The 22,718-nt window shown below is 40.5% G+C and overlaps 2 protein-coding genes across 3 annotated transcripts; one reads left to right on the top strand and one right to left on the bottom strand.

Moving 5' to 3' along the window:
• Positions 1-1,310: 1,310 nt before the first annotated feature.
• On the bottom strand, positions 1,311-2,340 carry LOC122017387 (cytochrome b561 and DOMON domain-containing protein At3g07570-like). Its single transcript, XM_042574987.1, has 2 exons — positions 2,130-2,340; positions 1,311-2,028 (listed from the first exon to the last, which is right to left on the bottom strand). The coding sequence occupies exons 1-2, from the start codon at positions 2,304-2,306 to the stop codon at positions 1,477-1,479; spliced, it is 729 nt and encodes a 242-aa protein (XP_042430921.1). The 5' UTR covers positions 2,307-2,340; the 3' UTR covers positions 1,311-1,476.
• A 12,307-nt stretch (positions 2,341-14,647) lies between these two features.
• Positions 14,648-18,504, top strand: LOC122017496 (U11/U12 small nuclear ribonucleoprotein 35 kDa protein-like). 2 transcript variants are annotated; one of them, XR_006121383.1, is made up of 8 exons: positions 14,648-14,896; positions 14,997-15,094; positions 15,191-15,242; positions 16,536-16,606; positions 17,491-17,581; positions 17,651-17,698; positions 17,885-17,963; positions 18,217-18,278. XR_006121383.1 is itself a non-coding variant. In XM_042575126.1 (8 exons), exons 1-8 carry the CDS (start codon positions 14,764-14,766, stop codon positions 18,418-18,420), a joined length of 804 nt encoding a protein of 267 aa, XP_042431060.1. In that variant the 5' UTR covers positions 14,653-14,763; the 3' UTR covers positions 18,421-18,504. The 2 variants fall into 2 exon arrangements, 1 of the variants encoding a protein (XP_042431060.1); XM_042575126.1 differs by having other exon boundaries at positions 14,653-14,896; positions 17,651-17,726; positions 18,217-18,504.
• Positions 18,505-22,718: the final 4,214 nt, after the last annotated feature.

Raw genomic sequence — 22,718 nt, 5'->3', positions numbered from 1 at the left:
TTTGAAAATATAGGTTGATCTGTTTGGATAAATTTTATTTAGACCGATTCGAGATACACCGTACATAGGTTATGCATGCTAGCACAGGAGTCATTTGGATTTCGTATGATTTGAACCCTAGATTTACATCTCCTACGGATCTATCTGTAAGAGAGAGTCTCTTGCCTTTGGCTAGCACCAAAAGCAATTTGAAAACATATGTATTATGTTGATCCGTTTTGGTAAATTTTACTCCGACCAATACAATATTTGATGAAAGATAGTTCATCAGATAACTAAATAAATTTAATAGTATTCTAGTATGGAAGATTCACAGTCACATGTTATATCTCCCAATGCAATAGTTTTATTCAAGACTTTAAAACTTATACATAATTTTCATGATTAATAAATTGAATAGGACTTACACGAGTATCAATTTTTTGAATAAGAAATTAATATATGAAATTATTAATTGATGGAATAAAAATGTTGGTTCACACACTAGCCACATTCATGCATACATGAGTGTATATAGGGCCTTCCAGATGTGCGAAATTAATTTTTTGCTTCATTAAGTGAAAATTCAAAATTATTTTTAAAGATCAGTAACATAAACCAAATTAATTGATTAATTAATCAATTAATGTATGAGTATATAGTAATATAATTGATCAATTAAAATATTAACTAATGTTACATAAATGTTAACTTTGAACACGAGTGAATGTCAACTCGCTTAGAACTATTAAGGAGAAGATAAGAGAGAAACCTTTAAAAAAAAAACTTTTTATTAAAATTTAAAGATTAATCTTTCAACATCTAAACATGACTCTTATAACTCTTATACAGATGGCAACCTAAGACTCAAATAAGGACAAAAAATTACAATTAAATAATTAACTTAACTATTTTAACTCAAATAAGACACAGATGAAGATAAATCCTCTCTAAAAAATATTATAAATATAAAAAATACCCTAAATGATAAAAAAATAAAAATTATCAAAAATAGTTTAAACGGTGAAATTTGGGGTTAAAAATTTGATGTTTACGATTTTACCTATAACAAATTAAACATAAGTTTTTAAATTCTATAAGTGTAACTAATAGAATCTGATTCCAATTCTCAAGTTAAAAGTTATGTTCATTTAAAATTATTTAGAACAGTTTTATTAAAATTGTTATATATTATAATAATTTTTTTAATCAACTATTGATGTTGTTATACGTTCTTATCAAGCAATGTGTGGGTCACTCGGTGCATCATCGCAAACTACCGTAATCAGTCCTCATTGCTTGCACCATGAATGAATGCTTTCTTCTAACGCCCGACTCATAATTATAAATTTTCATAAAGAATTTCCAGATAATGATAAAAGAGTTCGTCATTGAGCAAAATAATGACGAAAAATGCGATGAAAAACGATCTCTTCGAAGCAATTAATGAAGAAAAATGTGATGAAAAACAAGGATGCATGAACCGCATGATCCAATCTAGCAGCAGATAAAGTGATGAAGAAGCATGGCAATGGCAATGGCTCCGGCGCTGGTCCGGCCACCGCTGCTGCCGCATCCCACACTTGCTCCACTTCCTCCACTCGGAGCTTCTCCTCTGCTACCATACTCACTGCCGCGGTCAGCCGCGGGAGCATTCAAGCTCCCAGAAGCCATGCTCCTATGCGTGGCCAAGTACCCATCCGCCGCCGACGGCAAAGCGTTCTCAGGGCCGACCGCATAGACCAGGACCCCTTCCGGCCGCGACGCGTTAAGCTGGAACGCCAGGTACAACCGCGAGCTCCTAGAGACGACAACCGGGCTCCCCCGAACCAGCGTCAGATTCCCCTGCTCCGGCGGACACTGGTCAGGACTGTAGCCGCCGAGAAAGTACTGCACCGCCATCCCCGCGCCGCCATCGCCGGCCATCCACCCAACCACAGCGCTGCTGCCGACCATCCTCCCGTCGGGGGAGAAGCCGATCGCGACGTACGCACCTCCGTCGGGCGCCGAAAGCACAAAACTCCATAAGCTCGGCCCTGTTTTCGCGTACTGGGCGGCCATGCATGAAAATTTTGATATAATGTCTAGATTTTACAGCTCAAAAATCAGAATTTTGAGATGGATCGAGTTAATTAGCTGTTTGAGTTTACTCTCAGGAAGAAGCGTTCGGAGGTCCAGGCAGGGACGCAGGCGAGGGAAGAGGTGCTGAAGGGAATCAGATCGCCGACGGTTAGCTGGGCGGCGCAGGAGTCTGATTGGGAATTCGCAGAGAAGGTAAAGCTAGATAGAAGAAGGATGATGATAAAGAAAGAAGAGTCGTCTTCCATCTCCGTCCCTCCCTAACAACTCTGCTCTTATCTTTGTCTTAGCTTAAACTTTTCGATCAGTTTATATAATGAAACAACTTTTTCTTGCGTAATTCTTTATCGTAGTAATGGACTAGTGTAGTAGTTAATACCACTGATATCGTGTATGAATTACGTTAAATGGTGTCTTGAACCAATATATATACTAGGGTTGAAGCAGGAATTTCATATCAAGAGAGTAAAATATATATATTTATAATGATGGAAGGCTATCATATCATTGTCTCTAATTCACCTCTCTTTGACATCTTATTTATATATCCTATGCACTTTTTATACTTAAAAATTTAGGGAGTAGTTGCTGCCATCGCCCCCCATAGCGCTGTCCCTGTATATAGTTGATGCAAGTTTATAGACGTTAAAGTTATTTTTGATTGAATATTGTTCTTGATAATTTTAATTATCTATTATGTTAGTATTATAGAATGAAAATGGGTATGAGCATGGATGTCACTCTTAGGGCGCGTTTGGTTCAAGTCATCATCTATAACCTTAGTTATGTGATTACCAGGTAATCATATAACCAAGGTTATGGAGAATATAACATAACTTAATAGGTGTTTGGTTCAACTGAGATTATGCAATTACTTAGTTTTACATTTACTAATTTACCCTTTACCTTTTTGAATTAATTTAATTGAATGAAAATCTTTTTATCTCTTCTCTGCCGTGACTTCTCTTCTTCCCTGCCGTGACTTCTCTTCTCTCCCGTGACTTCTCTTCCTCTTCCTCCTCCCCCGGAAAAAGGGCCGAGGCCAGGCAGTCGCTTCTACCCCTCAACATCCGTAACCTCGCCGCCCTCTCGTCCGTTCTCGGCTCCGGAGGGCTCGCTAGAGCCTTGACCTATGAGGAAGCGCTAAACCAGACCTTCGGCAGCTTCTCCCCCTTCCCGGACTTCGATCTCACCGGGCTCCTCGACGGGATCGTGAGCTTCGTCACTGACAACCCTTCTCCTCCGGGCTCCGTTTATGACCTCAAAGACATCGCTCGGTGGATGGTGGCAGCCGGATTCGGCCGCGAGTGCGTGGAGATCTATGCTAGCTTCCGCCGCGCCTTCATGGAGGAGTCGATCGCTCGCCTCGGCCTCCTCCCGCCCCCTGAAGGAGGATACCTTACCATCCCGTGGGAGGAGATGGAGGACGAGATCCCCCGCTGGGCGGAGGCGGCGTGGATGGTCTTCCTTATCTTGATCCCCAGCGAGCAATGCCTCTGTGGTCGCGTGTTCGCTTCCGTGCCCCCTTCCTACGCCGATCTCGCGTTCTACGTTTCCTGCGCTCCCGCTGCAGCTGAGATTGTCTCCTTCGCCACGGTCATCGCCTGCGGCGACCACAGCCCGGAGCGCCTCTTCGGCCAGCTCAACTTGTACGAGACTGTCCGCAGCCTCCTACTCAAGCTCGACCCCCTGCTCTCCGACGGTTACTCCGCCGAGCTCCTCGGCGAGGTCGTCGCAGTGCACAAAGCACTCAGCGCACAAAGCACTGCGCGTCGATAACACGGATCTTCTTGTCCTCTCGTGGATGTAGGAGGCCCGCCTATTTGTGGTGGGTGGATAATTTTGGAAAAAATAATATGATAACCCCAGAATCGTAGAAAACCTTAGGGTGCGTTTGGTTTGCACCGTTTTCATTTTCATTTTCTGGAAAATGCGCGTTTTCTAGAAAACAGAAAATGACTTTTTGTCATTCTCTATTTTTCTAGAAAACGATAGCCAATTTTTTAGAAAACGCGCGTGGAAAACGCAAACCAAACACTGTTTTTCAGAAAACGCGCGTTTTCCAGAAAATGAAAATGGAGAACGCGCGTACCAAACGCCCCCTTAGGCTTTCAAGGTTTTCTAATTCCTGGTTGTATTTCCAAATTGCTGACGTGGCGGGAATCACTCATTACCATGAATCACACATTACCTAAACCAAATAAGATTTTTGTTGATAACCTACCAAGGTTATCAACGATAACCTTGAACCAAACGCGCCCTTAAAAGCAATGTTTGGTTAGTTGAATATTTTCTATGGAATAAATTAAAATTTTCTTTTTTACCATTAAAAGAAAGTAAGAGAAAAAATTAGATGTGAGAGAAAGTTGAATGTGAGAGAAAAATATGATGAGAGAGAATGTAAAATGAGAGAGAAAGTGTAATGAAAAAGAATGAAGAGAGAGAAAGTGCGATGAGAGAAAATGAGGAAAGAGAGTGATGGGAGAGAGCATCATGATAGAAGGTGAGAGAGAAAATATGATGAGAGAGGATGAAGAGAGAGAAAGTATAATGAGAAGAAATAAGGAGAGAGAGATCGAGGAGAGAGAAAGTATGATGAGAGAGAAAGTATTATAATAGAGAAAGTGTGATGAAAAAAATAGGAAATTGAATGTGATGAAAGAGATTGAGGAGAGAGAAAGAAAGCGTGATGAGAGAAAAAATGTGTTGAGAAAAAAGCGAGAGAGTGTGATGGAAGAGATTGAGGAGAGAGAAAGTGTGATGAGATAGAATGCATGATGAGAGAGAAAGTGTGATGAGAAGAAAGAGAAAAGAGAGTGTGATATGAAAGATTGAGGAGAGAGAAAGTATGATGAGAGAGAGTATGATGAGAGATAAAGTGTAATGAGAAAAAAAAGAGGGAAGAGAGTGTGATGTAAGATATAAAGGAGAGAGAAAGTGTGATGAGAAAAAAAGAGGAAAGAAAATGTGATGCGGGAGATTAAGGAGAGAGAAAGTAGGTTATAAAATGAGGAGAGAGAGAATATGAAGAGAGAATAAGGAGAGAGAAAATGATATGAAAGAAAAATTAAATAAATATATTTTGATATTTGATATTAAGGAGATAATTTTTAGTTTTGGGTCAAGGGTATTTTTGGAATAAAGGAATATTTTGATTGATGAAAATAGAGTAATGACTCATTAAAGGGGGGTGACATGAGAATGAGTCATTACCCAATTATAAGGATTCATTTCCTTATTTGTATTTTCATTTTTATAATCCAAACATCAACAATGACAACAATGATTGCTATATTTTCATTCTCCACTCTTATTCCCTTAAACTAAAGGCCCTCTAAAAAAATTTCTCAAATTTTTTTTTCTAAAATAAATATTTTAAAAATGGAACCAAAACAACATTATACTAGCTTTTATTTTTATACCCCAAATTATGCATTATAATTTCAATCAAACTCACTTAGATTTTATTAGTGCCTAACAAGTGCAGTATAAATAATAAATATAAATATTTTAAAAGTTAACTCAAAAGGAAAATTGTATTTCAAATTTATACATAGACGAATCAAAAGGAAAAAACCGTCTATCTGTAGAATTAATGGGGCAAAAGTCGAAGACGTGAATTACCATTAAGAGGTATTATTGGTGGTCAAGCATGAATAAAAGGAGATGTTTACTTCATTAGTACGGGACATATAATTTTGATTCAATACCAACTTCCATCCAACAAGCCATTAGAGAAAACTATTTCAACGTTCAAGGAGGTATTGTGAATCTATGTTATACACTTTCAAGGTAGGTCGGAGCATAGGGTCAGTCCTGACTTTTGGGATCCTTGGATAAAAAGATAAAAGAGATATCTATAGTTTAAATTAATTTTTTTTTACTAACATATAATTTTAATATAGTTTAATATAAAAATTTTAAAATCAATATATTTCATTTAAAATATGATAAATTCTATACAAAATATATTTCTCAACATTCATAAAAAAGTACAACACTATAAAAAATATATTTCCAAGTTTCTCTAAAAATTACAATACCTACAAATACTAAAAAAAGTATAAAATAATTATTGAAAAATCTATATTTTCTAACATTTTGAGAAATAAAATCATCAATAAAGTATTTAAAATCAAAATTTTCTAACACCTTATTTTCTATACATAAAATTATCAAGTCATTTACATTCAAAACATTATCATTCAAATCACCGATATTTATTTTCTCACCAGCGAGCGCGACTGCCGGGAGGGCGACTTGGATGCGGGGATGAGCAGCTCCAACGCAGTGTTCTACGCCGACGCTTATCACCCTATCCAAGCCGGGAGCATCGACGACACCGACATCCTCCCTCACGACAACACTGTCTACCGCGCCGTCCTTTGCTCCTCTGCCGACCTCTGTGAGTGGACTCAGTTCGCGCCTTCTCCCTCCTGATTTTCTCATATTCCTCTTCTTTCACTTATCCGCCTTAGTCTCGTCGACAATTTCGGTATTTTCTGATGATCCGTTAGGCAATCCTAAGGTTATCGGCGATCCCTACTGCACCGTCTTCGTGGCCCGGCTTTCATGCCTTACTAAAGAAGAAACTCTTAGAAGGGTTCGAGTTTGACGCATTAGTTTGTTGAAAAATGGTTAGTAAAAAACGAGTACTTTGGAGGATTCATTACGATCTCCATTTCTGATGCCACTTTAGGCAATGAACAAGTACGGAAGGGTGAAGAAATTGCGACTAGTGAGAGATATTGGTAACTTCTTGTACTTCTCTCATTATAATATCATCTGCTTCGTTTCTTTTACTCCATGATGATATGCTTTGTTTTTGGCGGCTGCGCCATTGCGGACTATTTCCCTTGCTTCTGTTCGTAGAGCTGATTACGCTTCAGGTTCCAAGGCCTAAATGAGGCTCTTTATAGTAATGTAGCTCTAAGGTTGAAGAATATAGGTCAATGTTTCAGCCCAACCTATGTTGCCCTGGGTATTAAACCTTAATCTTCATCAATGGTCGAGCAATGACCTTAAACCCTGGTTTACATCAACGGTCGAGCGGTGATCTTAAATCCTAATCTTCATCAACGGTCGAGCGACAACCTTAAACCCTAGTCTTTATCTACAGTCGAGCAGTGACCTTAAACCCTGGTCTACATTAACAGTCGAGCGACGACCTTAAACCCTATTATACATCAACTGTCGAGCGACGACCTTAAACCCTGGTCTACATCAACTATCAAGCAGGCAACCTTAAACCCTGGTCTTCATTAACGGTCGAGCGACGACCTTAAACCCTAGCCTTCATCAATCGTTGAACGACGACCTTAAACTCTCGTCTTCCCCAACGGTCGAACAACGATCTTAAACCGTCGTTTGCCCCAACGGTCGAGCGACGATCTTAAACCCTCATCTTCCCCAATGGTCGAACGACGACCTTAAACCCTCGTCTTCCCTAATAGTCGAGCGGCAACCTTAAACCCTCGGTTCAATGAGTGGTCAAGCGGCGATCTTATAACTCAAGAATGGTGAACGACCGACCACGAACACAAGCTACTCAAAAGCTCCAAGTCTTCAAAATACAGTAACCGTTCTGGATTATTCTCCTACCAATTGGAAGGTCACAAAGTAGCGATAAGCAACTCACAATCTCGCTTGGGGGTTTGCGCAGTAACACGGACTAAAATATGAGTCAAATCGAAAGAGGTCGAAGGGCGGCAAGGGGATGAATGCATAATAAAAGATCGCCGAACGGGCGATCATTCATTAATGCTTAGAAAGATTACAAACATCTTGCAGGAGGATTGCAAACAGAAGAGTGATACAGAATCACTCGAGAAAAGCTCACTCTAGATAATCCAAAGCATCATCGCGCAGCGATTCGGTCAGCTTGTCCCGACTGATGACCTTACTCGATAAAGCAGCAGAGATGTAGCCGCTTACCTGGAGTTGGCCGAACGCCCCTTTGATCGCCAGGTTGAACAGGCAAAGTGCCCGGTCGACGATCTTATCATTGAAAGCGTCCAAGCGGATGTAGTTTTTCTTCATAGCCTCAAATCGGTTAGTCTCGGCATCTTGACAGGTTTTCAAAGCCGCTCAGGAGGCCCCCAGCTCGTCCTTTGTGGTGGCCAGCTCATCATTTTTTACGGAGAGTTGGCCTCGAAGGACCGCTTCTTCGGCCGATCGACTTTTCCATTCAGCAATCAAAAAATCTTCAGCTTCTTTAAGTTTTTTAGCGAGAGCCTGGGTCTCTTTATTCTTCAGGTCCAGGTCTTCGATGGCCTGGAGTTTTTTTTTGCATTAGCCGATTCGATATTGGCATCAAAAGTGGTGACTTGCTTATTAAGCCGCGCCAGAAGAGAGGCTTGCTCTGCGCTCTTTCCCCTCTCGGCCTCTAGTAGCTCGGTGCTCTTCACTAGATCGGCCCTCAGCTTAACCACCTCAGCATTCATCTACTCTTGAGAGGCGGATGATTGGTCGCTCGACGTCTTCAGCTGCTTGAACTCCTACTCCAAAAATATGAGCCTTTGGCACATGGCCAGACTCTCTATCCAATACTGCGAGTAACCAGGAAAATATAAGTGTTGATTGGAGATAAATGAAGAAAAATACAACACTTACTCCAGTGGACATTTGGGTGTGACTGTCCGCGAACACCCCCAGAGTCATCATCGTTGCACGGGCTCGGGCGTCAATCCATATCTGTGCGAGCGACCCCTGAATAATTATTTGGTGCTTGGGAACTCAAGATTTAGTCCTGGTCAGCTTGCGCCATTCCTCAGTCGGCAAATGAAGAATCGCCGTTATATGGCGCTGACCGCTCGGGGCTGACTCGGTTGAGGTCGCTCCACCGGACGGTCGAGACGAGGACGCCGAACGAATGGCAGACTTTTTAACCTTTGATGGTGGTGGCATGAAGGCCACTGGCGATGCGCAAAAAGTTCCCTGTGACAGACTAGACAATGAGGGTGTCCGATCAGATGGCATAGGGGCCGCAGTCTCTTGAATCGGAGTTGCGGTCGAAGTTTCAACTCGCTCGACGATCCGCATCACCGAGGAAGCGGAGCGCAATGAAGTCTCCGCCTGGTGCCTCTTACGCCTTATCAGTGGCTCTCCTGAGGAGGTCGACCCCGACGCCCCCTCAACCTGAACTACTGGAAGCCATTTGGAGGGAGGTTGTGATCCACCAACCGCTCCACCGCTAGGCGTCTAACTAGCTGCCCCTCCACTCACCAAGTCTGGAGCCGCTTTGCTCTTGTCTTGTGGATCTTCTTGAGAGTCGACCGACTGCAGATCGCAGCTCTCCAACTTCTCCACAGCCGTCGCATTGATCGCGGCATCCGTAAGCTTAGCCTTGCCAGCTAGACGCACACGTAGCATGATTTCAGTTGCAAGAGAGGGAGAAAAATCAATTAGAATCAAAGGAAGGAGTGCAGAAGTTGCATACCTAGGCTGGACGAAGCCGAGTGCAAATCGAACTCAAGCCGAAAATGTAGAGAACACCCTCCAACAGCAACTTGTGGATGTCATATTTCTGATCGGCCAATATTGAAGCTGCATTGAGATAGTCTGATCAGCTCTTGTACTATTTTAAGGGAGGCTGACTCACCACTTCGAACTGCCAGTTGGTCGGGAAGTTTGGCCGCTCGAAAAGGCGCATAAAAAAGAAATATTCCCTCTAATGCTTGTTGGAGGTCGACATTTTGTCAAAGAAAACTAAGTCCACTCAGACTTGGAAAAGAAAAGTCCCCGGCTCGGACAATTTGGGATAATAAAAGTAATGAAAAATTCGGGGAGTGAGGGGAATGTCGTGTAGGCGGAACAAAACCACTACCCCACACAGCAGCCGAAAGGAGTTTGGCACTAACTGGTGAATGGAGATGCAAAAGTATTTACATATGGTCGGAAAGAAGGGGTAGATGGGAAACCGCAGACCGACGATAAACTGATCCCTAAAGAAACAAAGACAGTTGGGCGACGGAGAATTTGACAGATCGGAAGGAGAAGGAAGAACAACTTTGTATTCGGAAGGAAATTCAAAGGCGACTGTCAGGCTCTCAACATCACCGACGTCAAACCTGGACTCAGTAGAGGTATACCAAGGCCCAGGGATGCCGGCGGGAGGCTATGAGGAACTCGCCATAGCAAAAAATAAAGGAGGTGAAAAGATGCGAGGGGAAGGAAGCCTACTGGAAGAATATCGCCGGAACACAGATGAAGAAACGCCGAAAAACTCGAAGACGGAGAACTGCAGAGGAAGAAGGCAATATGCGATTGAGCTCGAAGACGGAGAAGTGCAAAGGAAGAAGGTGATGCGACGAGTTTATAAACCTCAGGGTCGGCCGACCGGAGCCATCCAATTTAGGTCACGGAAACCCAGGTAGAAATTGGACCGTTGAATTCGATGAAAGGACTTATGAAAGGGGGTAAGTTAGACTTTCATTACCTAGAGGGAGTTTTCCCTCTTAGGGGGAGAATGAAGAGCTTAACTTATGTGTTCATTACCTAGTGGCATGAAGAAGGAGGCTATGAGATTAGCCTAACTTACATGTGGTATTGTAAGTGTTATTGTTGTATTGTCAAACATCAAAAAGGGGGACATTGTTGGTGCAATATCCCTTAGGTCAAGGTTGACCTGGTTGACCAAGCTTGAGTCTTGGTTTGAATTTCGATGTTTGATAATACATGTAGACACATGGATAATGCAGGTGCAGTTGTTCATATGGGGAGATTCTGATCAGGGACTAATCAGTGTGAATGAAGAAGAGTCAAGTAGGTATACCTGACTGGATGGAAACCCTGGTGAGTGAAGCCAGGTGAAAGTCCTAGTGAGTGAAGCTAGGCAGATGGAAATCCTGGTGAGTGAAGCCAGGTGAAAGCCCTAGTGAGTGAAGCTAGGCAGATGGAAATCCTGGTGAGTGAAGCCAGGTGAAAGTCCTAGTGAGTGAAGCTAGGCAGATGGAAATCCTGGTGAGTGAAGCCAGGTGAAAGTCCTAGTGAGTGAAGCTAGGCAGATGGAAGTCCTAGTGAGTGAAGCTAGGCAGTATGGAAGTCCTGGTGAGTGAAGCCAGGCAGAAGGAAAATCCTGGTGAGTGAAGCCTGGTGAAAGACCTAGTGAGTGAAGCTAGGCAGTGTGAAAGACCTAGTGAGTGAAGCTAGGCAGACTTGTTAGGACCGAAAGTAGCTAGAGGGGGGGGGTGAATAGCTCGTCGCGTGCCCGTTGTTCGGCGTTGCTTGTTTCTTCGAAGATGTGTAGAGGAAAATACAGAAACAACTCACACAACGCTAACACGGTTGGTTTACTTGGTATCCACCTCACAAGAGGTGACTAGTCCAAGGATCCACACCTACACACACACCCTCCACTAAACAAAACTCTCCTTTATGGTAACTACCAAGGGAGGAGAAGCCCTACAAGACTCAATACAAGAAGAAGAAAGGGTAGTAAAGAAATACAAGCTTACAAGCTTACAATGAGTGCACAAACCCTAACCCTAGTTTCTTCTTCTTGCTTTGATCCGCCTCTTGACTTGGAAGAGCCTCCAAGAACCTTCAAGAACTGGCGATCTCGAGCTTGAGAAGAGCTGTGGAGGAGCTGGTGAAGATCTGAAATGAATCGGTGAAGAAGTGCCGAAGACAACGCTCGCCTGCGGCTCAAATACGACTCAACGGTCGGATCCCAATCGATTCGATTATTCCCAATCGATCGGGGAGGCTTTGGATCGATCCACAGATCGATCCAGAGCGCCTCTGTGCTCTGGAAAAACTCCTGGATCGATCCATGGATCGATCCAACGCTTATCGCGCGAAGCAGCAGTGTCCCAATCGATCCACTGATCGATTGAGACCTCTGGATCGATCCACTGATCGATCCAGAGGCTTTCTGTTCGCTGGGAAAGGTCTGGATCGATCCACTGATCGATCCAGCACTTGGTTTTTGCCCAAAACCAAGTCCTAAACCTCCCAAACCAACATCCGGTCAACCTTAACCTGTTGGTACGTCATGCCTAGCATCTAGTCACTCCCTTGACCTGCTAGGACTCCCTCACCAAGTGTCTGGTCAATCCCTTTGACCCACTTGGACTTTTCTTTCATGCCAAGTATCCGGTCACTCTCTTGACCTACTTGGACTTTCACCTAGCTTCACTCACTAGGGTTTTCAATCTGCCTAGCTTCACTCACTAGGTCTTTCACACTGCCTAGCTTCACTCACTAGGTCTTTCATCAGGCTTCACTCACCAGGATTTTCCTTCTGCCTGGCTTCACTCACCAGGACTTCCATACTGCCTAGCTTCACTCACTAGGACTTCCATCTGCCTAGCTTCACTCACTAGGACTTTCACCTGGCTTCACTCACCAGGATTTCCATCTGCCTAGCTTCACTCACTAGGGCTTTCACCTGGCTTCACTCACCAGGATTTCCATCTGCCTAGCTTCACTCACTAGGACTTTCACCTGGCTTCACTCACCAGGGTTTCCATCCAGTCAGGTATACCTACTTGACTCTTCTTCATTCACACTGATCAGTCCCTGATCAGAATCTCCCCATATGAACAACTGCACCTGCATTGTCCATGTGTCTACATGTATTGTCAAACATCGAAATCCAAACCAAGACTCAAGCTTGGTCAACCAGGTCAACCTTGACCTAAGGGATATTGCACCAACAATCGAAGCGTCAAACATCACATCGCCAACGGATATCTGCCTATCACGTCAAGCGTGCGGCGACATCGAGTAGGACACGTGGCGCTTAGCCACGGGACGACATTTAATGGAGGCAATTAAGGAGGCATGGGTCGTGCTCTGCCATCATGAACTGGGATTTGCATGGTCTCCCAGAAATATGGACGACGTAGGCCCGGATCGCGCTCACCCAAGGTAGCACAAGAAAAGGTTTTTCAAGTATGAATGTTCGTTGTGCTGACCGACGTAAGGAAGCAGACGTGTCGCCGAATGACAGTCTTCAGCATGCCGATCGACAGTAAAAGTTGTTAACATTCGCTCGGTTATAGAAGAGCAGTCCCATAGTCGGCCGACAGATTATGTCAGGCCGATCAGGAGCGTCATACGACGAGCGGGTGAAAAGCTTCAGACATTTTATCCAGTCAGTCGGACTTGCAACCTCCTTCGATTAGACTTGAGGGGGAGACATGTGATGTGGTGGTAAAGAGGGGCCTCACCCTGCAGAGGATAACTGCCACGGTGGAGGTCAAAGTTAAGGCGGTCAACACTCAGATATCATCGGCTGGTTGGGCGATCATGCCTCGACCAGAAGGAGAAGGTTCCGATCTGAGCCTGCCTTTGACACGGGGAGGTGTCAAATGATCGACGCTCAATGGAGCACTGGACGTCGGACGGAGGAGGAAACGATATGTAGAAGCCGGGCCGAGTAGCTACCCACTCTGTAGCAGGACTCGACATTGGCATAATAGAATTCGGGCTAAGCGGACGTGGCACAAGCACAGTGGAGTTTCGGCTGAGCGGATGTGGCACAAGCACAGTGGAGTCTCGGGCGAGTGGACGTGACACAAGCACAATGGAATTTCGGCCGAGCGGTCACAACACATGCAACAAAGTCCCGCCCGAGCGAGCGGTACACAGGAACAACGAAGTCCTAGCTGAGCGGCTATCCCACTCGGCCTAGCAACTACCTCACTGTGTTATCCCTCGAGATCCTTTTGGGAGTTAGTGTCGCTGACACCGAGCATGGACAACTAGAAGATCGTATGATGGAAGCTTTCACTGTCACATCAGATTTATGCTCGGCCTGATAAGATATTGTGTCAGGGAGACTTTACTGATAAGTCTTTTCAAGGGAAACTTTGGGAAGTGTGCTCACCTTGGGCAGCGTGCACACGTACTACAGGAGCTCTATATAAATGAGGGTCCAAGCATCGACGGAGGTACGCAATAGACATTATTCGTGCTATACTGTTCATTTTTGTTATTGCTCCGCCTTCTACTTCATCGCCGGTGACTGCCTTGAGTATCGGAGGACCAACACCGGGATCCCTTTTCTGGCTCGGCACTGACGTCATCTGTGTTGCAAGGTGAAGCGGAGTCTACATGTGGTCAATAGGAGCGCCACATCTCTAACTTTTTATTTCATCGATTTTTGAGCAAGATCAGTCAGGATAAATCTTAAAAGTACTTATGACGGATAATTCAGAAATTCAGTATCATGTAATTATATTTTTTATTTGGAAAAAAAATTATAATTATATTTAGTGCAATGATCAAAATAGGAAGAAAATATGCTCAGATATTTTAATCGTATAATCTAATATGATAATAGGTCATATCTTAACTCACCGTGAGCTCAGTGCTTCACGGTAATAAATGCATTGGTAGTTGCATTTTAACGGATCTGATTGGTTGAATAAGAGGAATAATTTAACAATAAAAATAGGATAACGCATTGTTTTGATACTTAATTAATAAACACAGAGCTTTTTTTTTAAAAAATTCTTTTAAACTAAGACATCGTACCCTCGTTATATTCCGCGGCGCTCGGATTACTCGCAGTGCTTTTCTGATTTATGAAATTTCCGTAGGACTGGCCTGAGCTTCTTTATTCCGCGTTGATAAAGAGAATAGGCCCACTTTACGTTTGTTGGCCTAGTTTGCAAATTGGGCTGTCCAAATATCCTCCGGTTTCACGAAGCGGAGGGGCAAGGGTTGCTCACCAGCGAGCGCGACTTGGATGCGGGGATGAGCAGCTCCAACGCCGTGTTCTACGCCGACGCCTATCACCCTATCCAAGCCGGGAGCATCGACGGCACCGACATCCTCCCTCACGACAACGCTGTCTACCGCGCTGTCCTTTGCTCCTCTGCCGGCCTCTGTGAGTGGACTCAGTTCGCGCCTTCTCCCTCCTTATTCTCTCATATTCCTCTTCTTTCACTTCTCCTCATTAGACTCGTCGACAATTTTGGTATTTTCAGATGATCCGTTGGGCGATCCTAAGGTTATCGGCGATCCCTACTGCACCGTCTTCGTGGGCCGGCTTTCACGCCTTACAGAAGAAGAAACTCTTAGAAAGGTGCGAGTTTGACGCATTGGTTTGCTTAAAAATGGTTAATAAAAAACGATTACTTTGGAGGGTTCATTGCGATCTCCGTTTCTGATGCCACTTTAGGCAATGAACAAGTACGGAAGGGTGAAGAAATTGCGACTAGTGAGAGATATTGGTAACTTGTACTTCTCTCATTATAATCTCATCTGCTTCGTTTCTTTTACTCTATGATGATATGCTTTGTTTTTGGCGGCTGCGCCATTGCATACTATTTCCCTTGCTTCTGTTGGTAAAGAGCTGATTACGTTTCAGGTTCCAAGGCCTAAATGAGGCTCTTTATAGTAATGTAGCTCTAAGGTTGAAGAATATAGGTCAATGTTTCAGCCCAACCTATGTTGCCCTGGGTATTAAAATCTTCCAGAATAACTTTAGTTGCTATGACATTCTAAAGTTGTAGTTGCAGTGAATACCTTGTCATCTCTCCAATGAAGATAATTGCACCTTTAAACTTGTTGCAACACTTGGTTATCCTTTATATAATTTACTAGATGCATGTTGCAAAAAGTATAAGAGAGATTGACGTGAATTACTTACTAATTTGATAACCAGACTCAGTAACCTTTGACGCAATAGTGAGGTTGTTCTAATGTAACTGAGGATATCCTTTATATAATTTACCATATGCATGTTGCAAATAGCACAAGAGAGATTGATGTGAATTACTTACTAATTTGATAACCAGACTCAGTGAGCTTTGGTGGAATGGTAAGGTTGTTCTAATGTAACTGAGGATAATGGGGTTCTGTGCATTTTATTTGATTAAGCCTATGTAGAATGAACCCTTACTGACAACTATTCTTTTACTTGCTGAAGATTTTCTATTGCAGTCCATCATCCCTTCAACCAGTTAAAGCTTGTCATTTATTGAGCCTTGTGTTCATTGATACGCTGCTTTATCTTGACTAATGTTTAGTGATAACCAGTGGTCAAGAATTTTAAAGTTGGTCATGAACATTTTGAAATGTATGCAACTCATTTATATTTATTCAGAGGCTCTCAATTGGATAACTCTTGGTAAACACGAAGAATGGACATGCATGGAAAGCTTCTTTTTGTATTATGGTTGGAGTAATAAAAATGTTCCTTCCATGCACTCGCCTTCTGCTGATGGATTCATGAATTTATTTGATTTTTGTGGATTTTGTATCTTGCTTGGCTTCGGGCCTTCATACAATCTTACACCATATATACATGCTAAACTCATTCTTGGTGACAATATAAATTATCATCAAATGTTGCAGACGTGTTGTTTCAGTGATTGTTTAGCTTGATCTTATGTCTCCATTAGAACATCCTTAGTTTCTCTGCAAATCTAAGTATATTTGCTGTTATGAGTTTTGTAAATACTTTTTTGAATGAACCTTGCTAAGATAATTTAGCTACAAATTGTGTACTTTGTTGTTTGCAGTTACCGGTGCTTCATGTGGTTATGCTTTTGTGGAATTCGAAACTGAGAGAGAGATGCGCCGTGCATATGAGGTACTTCTGTCATGCCACTTTTCTCCCTTGCCGATTTCTAATTTTCATTATACTTCTTTAGAAGTGTATACAGGACTTTTGTAGGTTTGGAATTTGATGCATTGTCTTTTTCTATTGCTGATTTTGGGCATTTTTCAACAAATTTGACTGTTGCCAGATTTTTTGGTGATCCAGCTTATCTGATCCAAATTAGGTTCTATAAACTATGGAAGCTGTAGGATTGATTGTATAATCTTATTTACCAGCATTTTTTATGAATTACACATGCAAGTATGTATAGGGATGGAGCCAAAGGGGGGGCGATGACGACGGCCACCCTCCTCAATTTTTAAGTATAAGAAGTGCATAGGGTATATGAATAGAGGGTGAAAGAGAGACAAATGAGAGGTAACGACACAGTCGCCTTCTCTCATTGTAAACACATACATTTCGCCCTCTTGGTATGAAATTCCTGGCTCCGTTCTTGAGTATGTACACTGAGTTGGACCAACTGATTTTGTAAAATAAAAATAAAAAATCAAATAACATGCAAACTTTTTTGCCAGCGCTTGTGAGAATTCAACATTCAAGTATGCACCCTGTAAATTACTAAGGCAACTCTGTTGGCAGCCTCTGTCCACTATAAATTATGATTTTGTTTTCATTCTTAACTTTGCTTTATTGGGCTACATACTTTTAGACAAATTTGTACAGACTCTAACATTCTTTTTATTTAATTAAGTTTTTTTATACATCATCAGTAAAGTTGAATCTGTTCATTTTCCTTGTATCAGTGTTTCTCTATTTCTGCTTGTCATCTTTGATATCCATATATTGTCATATCAAAGCGCAGAATTAGCATTTGCTTCTTCAGCTCATAATGTATCATTGCATTATACTTGCAGGATGCACACCATTCTTTTATTGATGATTGTGAAGTGATTGTTGACTACTACAGGCAACACTTAATGCCTGGATGGATTCCAAGAAGACTAGGTGTCGTAAACCATTTTCTCATTATCAACACTTTCAGCGCAGTTTCATGTTTTTGTAGTCTGTAAACAGGTGGTGGTCTCGGAGGCAAGAAGGAATCTGGTCAACTTCGTTTCGGAGGTCGGGAGCGGCCATTTCGTGCTCCTTTGTGTGTATTTCAGTCTTAATTTCAGTTTCTTTCTAGTAATTTGATACCATAGTCCACTAGCATATACAGTTGTCATTCAGTTCTCTGGTCTGCCTAAATTCTTACTTTTCAATGAAGTTAGCAATGACAGAGTTTACATGCTTTTCTTGAGTAACCAGGCGACCAATTCCATATGATGATCTGAAAAGGCTGGGTATTCCGCCTCCACCTGAAGGACGATATGTGACACGTTTTCAGGTACGTGGTCTATTTTTGTCGGATCACTTTGATATAAGTTTTGTACCTCTATTTTCCAGCTGAAACACCTGCAGTTAATGCAGAAGTTTGTTAAATACTGAAAACTTTTAACTGAATTTTTTATATCGAATAAAATATTTTGATGGTAGCATTTTCCAATAATTAACCTGGTCGTCATTGCTATCGTGTATAAGTTCATGTTAAACTCTAATTTCAGTTTCTGATTCTACATTGCTCCTATATTGTGAACTAGGTCCCATCCCCACCTAGGCGCAGAAGCTCTCACTCCATGGAAGATTCTCCTATCAGGCATCAAAGATCTCGAGATAAGGAAGAGGCTTCTCATACGCGGCATAAGAGATCAGCTGATAGAGATGATTCCCTTCGTGAGCATCGTAGACATAGAGAGCACTCACGACGGCATAAGAGGTCAACGAGTAGAGATTACAGTCACTGAGGCTCTTTCTGTCTGTTAACACGTTGCCTTGGATTGTTCTATATAAATAGCAAATTAGCAATCAATATATGGAAGGTAAACACACCTATAGCTCTGAGAATAATTACTTTTTACCAAAAAAGAGTGATCATATTTTCTTATTTATTAAAATAAGCATTATAGTTTCAAAATTATCAAAAAGAACATACTATTCTCTTCCTATCCTTCTCACCAATCTCCTAAAATCCCTCCTTTCATATGTCGTTTTTCAAAAAATCTGAGTTATATTTGTTTAGTCTTAAATTTAAAATTAATAAAATAGTTCAGATGCATGCAAGATTCATTCTCCTCTTTCTTATCTCGTGAAAATCCATGGGCATCGTCCTTCATCAATACCTTGCCTTCGTGTGTCTCGGTGTCTAGGATTTTTGACGGAATCCATACAGTGTGTCCCTCTAAGGCGACGTTAAGCTTTTCCGACGAAATCCACACATCTAAGGTGACGAATGTTAAGGGTCTTCAATGAAATTCACACAGGTCTGTCCATTCAAGTGTTTAGGATTTTGTTCATTGTAAATACTCTCCTTTCATAATGAAACAAGAACGTGCGACAGCGAAGGTAAGTATCATGAACTTATTCAGCACATAAGATATATCCAGAAATCATAGGATATATCCAGAAAGTGTTTGATATAGGATCATTACGTTGGGCATGATATGATAAAATATCAAGGCCCACGTTGGCCTTGATATTTTACCATATCAGACCCAATATGGGCCTGATATGATCTCATATCAGGCCCATGTTGGCCTTGATATGATCTCATATCAAGCCCTCGAGAATGATGTGAAATTCGATTTGGAAAATATTTTACCAATTTTAATTTTGCTGTTAATAAATTAATTTGTAAAAATTGTAGGCTGTAGTTGATTTTGGCCAAAAACTACATTCAAACAATGTGTTAGGTCATTTAACAGTTTTTTTCGATCATCCACAATCAAAGGAAGACATCATGGAGTTGTTATGTTATATGATCGACACATAGCGATGATCAAATAATCTCCCTTTTGTGTTTTCTTGGACATACAAGAAATCCAGTATATCCGTGGTATACTGGTCAATATATTTGAAAAATAGGATTTAACATCTCAAACTCTTAGATTCTCAGTACAACTCACCGTTTTAAATTTTAAATACCAAATAGTTTTAGAAATTTAATGTCTTATTTTTTTGCATTTTGGTATGCAAAAAAATATTTTACAATATAACTATTACTTTGCGATTTTCAGGTGTACCTGTTGCATTTACACGAAGAGACATATCTTTATTGCTTGGTATTGCAGACCGAGGTGCTTTGGTTCCTTTGAATTCAAATCAAGCATCGGGTGACCTGTTTCTTGCTCACTTCTCAAATAACAAACCCATAACCAGATCAAGAATTGAGGAGTTGATGAAATTTTATTCCAATAGCGTTAAAGCACATGCTGATGTTTTATTATTTTGTAAATTCTACATTTTGTATATATTTGTTTGTGTCTTATTTTCTTCTAGTGCGTATAAACTTCCTTTAGGTCTAATAGATATAGTAGATGATTTTGAGAATCTTGGTAGATTCAACTGGGTTGAAGTCATCCATCAATTTATGGCTCCACAATTAGCTACGATTAGGGATTTATTATCAACTCAGACATATAACCCCAAGACCACCACACTCCCTTACTAAAGGGATTTGCTGGTTTTTTGCCTGTGAGTATATTTTTATGTTAAATTTGATAATATTTTATGGACATTTATGATTATGTAATACTTATTATGATGAATCAGGCATGATTTTTGCAGCATGTTCCAATCCAAAAATCATACAATATTGAAGGAGCATGAATAAATAAATAGAGGAATATTCCTTCACCTATTAGTAGGTGAGGATCTTGTTAGACAGAGTATCACCAGAACAAGTAAATATTAAAGACGGTCACCTATTCAAAATAAATATACAATTTATTACAATTATTTTTATATTTGTACAGGTTATGATTGAATTAATCCCTACACAATTTGAAAAAATATTGGTTGATAACCTTGGTTTGGTTGATGATATTCCATGTCTAATGGAGACACCACAATTAGATGACACTAAAGCTGGATGACAAGGTAATAAGGAATGTCGTAAATGCATCGTTCAAGCAAACTGAATCAAGGAGCTAACATTGGAGAACATACATATGAATGAAAAGGTGAAAGAATTAATCGAAAAAATAGAAAATAAAAGCATGCAAGGTCAATCAAGCGAGCGTATAGTCAATCCACAAGACCCAGTTGCTTTTGGAACAAGGAGTAGGAGAGTACGTGACCGTAGTCGGTATGATTATAAGGATATTACAAGTGATAGTCTAGTGTGGTGAAAACTTATACCCAAGAGGAAGCAGAGCAAAATATAAATATGTAAGCCTATCAAGAACATCATAGCAGTAAAAGAAACTGAAAAAATTGTAAAAGAAGGTAAAGTTAAAGATGTTATGGACAAGGGCAAAGGAAAACTTAATGTGGATGATATGAAAGAAGAAATAGAGATTATCTTAATGTCGGAATGCAATTCTAAAGAAGAGGCGGAAAAGGATGCAGGATTGCACAACTCAACAAAATGAGAAACAAGCCATTGCCGTAAGTGTGTAATACATATTAATTAATTTTAGATGTTAGATTTAAATTATTAATTAAATGTATTTAATGTTTATGGTCGTAGTATGTGAAGAAGCTATTTAGGATTTTGGAGAAGAAAAACAAGACAAAGATGTGGCCTACCTATTAAAACAATTGGAAAACCTAAAGTATGGTAGTGTAAATTCTGAAATACATAGTCTATTTAATTTACTAAAAAGTTATGAAAATTATCTGGTTCCTTTCTTAATTTATTATAGTAATTGATTTACTTTGCAGGTGTTCAACTAATTTTGTTTGGGAGGAACCACCTTATGGTTTAACTGTGCCTTCCTTCTTATTTGGTGTGAATGGAGAGGTGTTTACAAAAGGGGAGTTAATTGATACCTATTGTAAAATTTTATTTAGGAAGACATCCTCGTCTGGTAGGCCATATAACAAGTCTATATATTGTTCTACCTTCTTTAATGCAAGGAATTTAAATGATTTGATAATATAAAATATCTTATGATATTTTATTATTTTCTTAAGTAAATATGCCTTTGCATATTTGTAGTTGGCAAAAAAGTCTAAAATGAAGTTTGACATGCAACAACAAGTGATAAAGACAGATATTGAAGATGAAGGGGTTATGTATAATTTTATACCTTTGTCCACTGATAGTGCACACTTTTACTTGATGGTGCTGGACACCAAAGCAATGACTTTCAATCATTATAATTCTCTTGCAAGTAGCTCTAAATCGAAATATGAGTTTGAAATAGCGGTGAGCATCCAATATTCATGTGTATGTTAGGATTGCAGTATACATTTAAAATTATAGTTGATGTTTATTTGATAAATTGTTTGTTCATTCTTACAGGTGTCGGAGATAAAATAATATACTCATGAGCAACTTACTATTATTCATCCATATTTAGAAAGTCATCATCCATTGGACAAATGAGTCTGTCTCACAATAAAATGTCCACAACAAGAAGCCAGGTAGATAAATGAGAAACAGTATGAATATAACAATTGTATATTAAATATTAAAGATTAAATTACTGATGTTATTTACAACGTTGATTGTGGTTTTTTTTTTGTGATACAATACATTCGATGTCTGCTATATGATTAGAGATGAACTTCAAACAAGGAGACATGGAAAAAATTAGAATTGATGTAGCAGCATCAATCTTGAGGGACATGTTCTGCATAAAATCAGATTATATATCTAGTGTTGTAAGAAAAATTGTTGGGTAGAGTGTAAAGCTACAACTTTCTAATGTGGTGTTACTTTGATCATCTTTGTATGTATTGTATGTAGTACATCCAGTGTTGTAATGTAAATCTACATTTTTATATAGTGTTGTTACTTGATCATGTTTGTATGTATTACATCCAGTGTTGTATGAAAAAAAAGTTTGGTAGGGAATATAAAGCTACAATTGTCTAGATATTTCAATGTGGGTGCTTGTAAATTAGGTTTCATCTGAAAGTATCACTAAATTACGATAAGTTTTAGCTAGATCATGTCAGGCCCATAGTGGGCCTGATATGGGACCATATCAAGCTCATGGTTATCCTGATGTGAGAATTATATGGTTGAATAATTTTCTGAATAACAAATAGGGTTGTAAATTGAATTTCAACTCTAAGTTATGACTAAAAAAAATAG

The sequence above is a fragment of the Zingiber officinale genome, chromosome 8B (genome assembly GCF_018446385.1).
Source record: "Zingiber officinale cultivar Zhangliang chromosome 8B, Zo_v1.1, whole genome shotgun sequence".
Taxonomy (NCBI): domain Eukaryota; kingdom Viridiplantae; phylum Streptophyta; class Magnoliopsida; order Zingiberales; family Zingiberaceae; genus Zingiber; species Zingiber officinale.
This window is presented reverse-complemented; position numbering and strand designations above follow the sequence as displayed.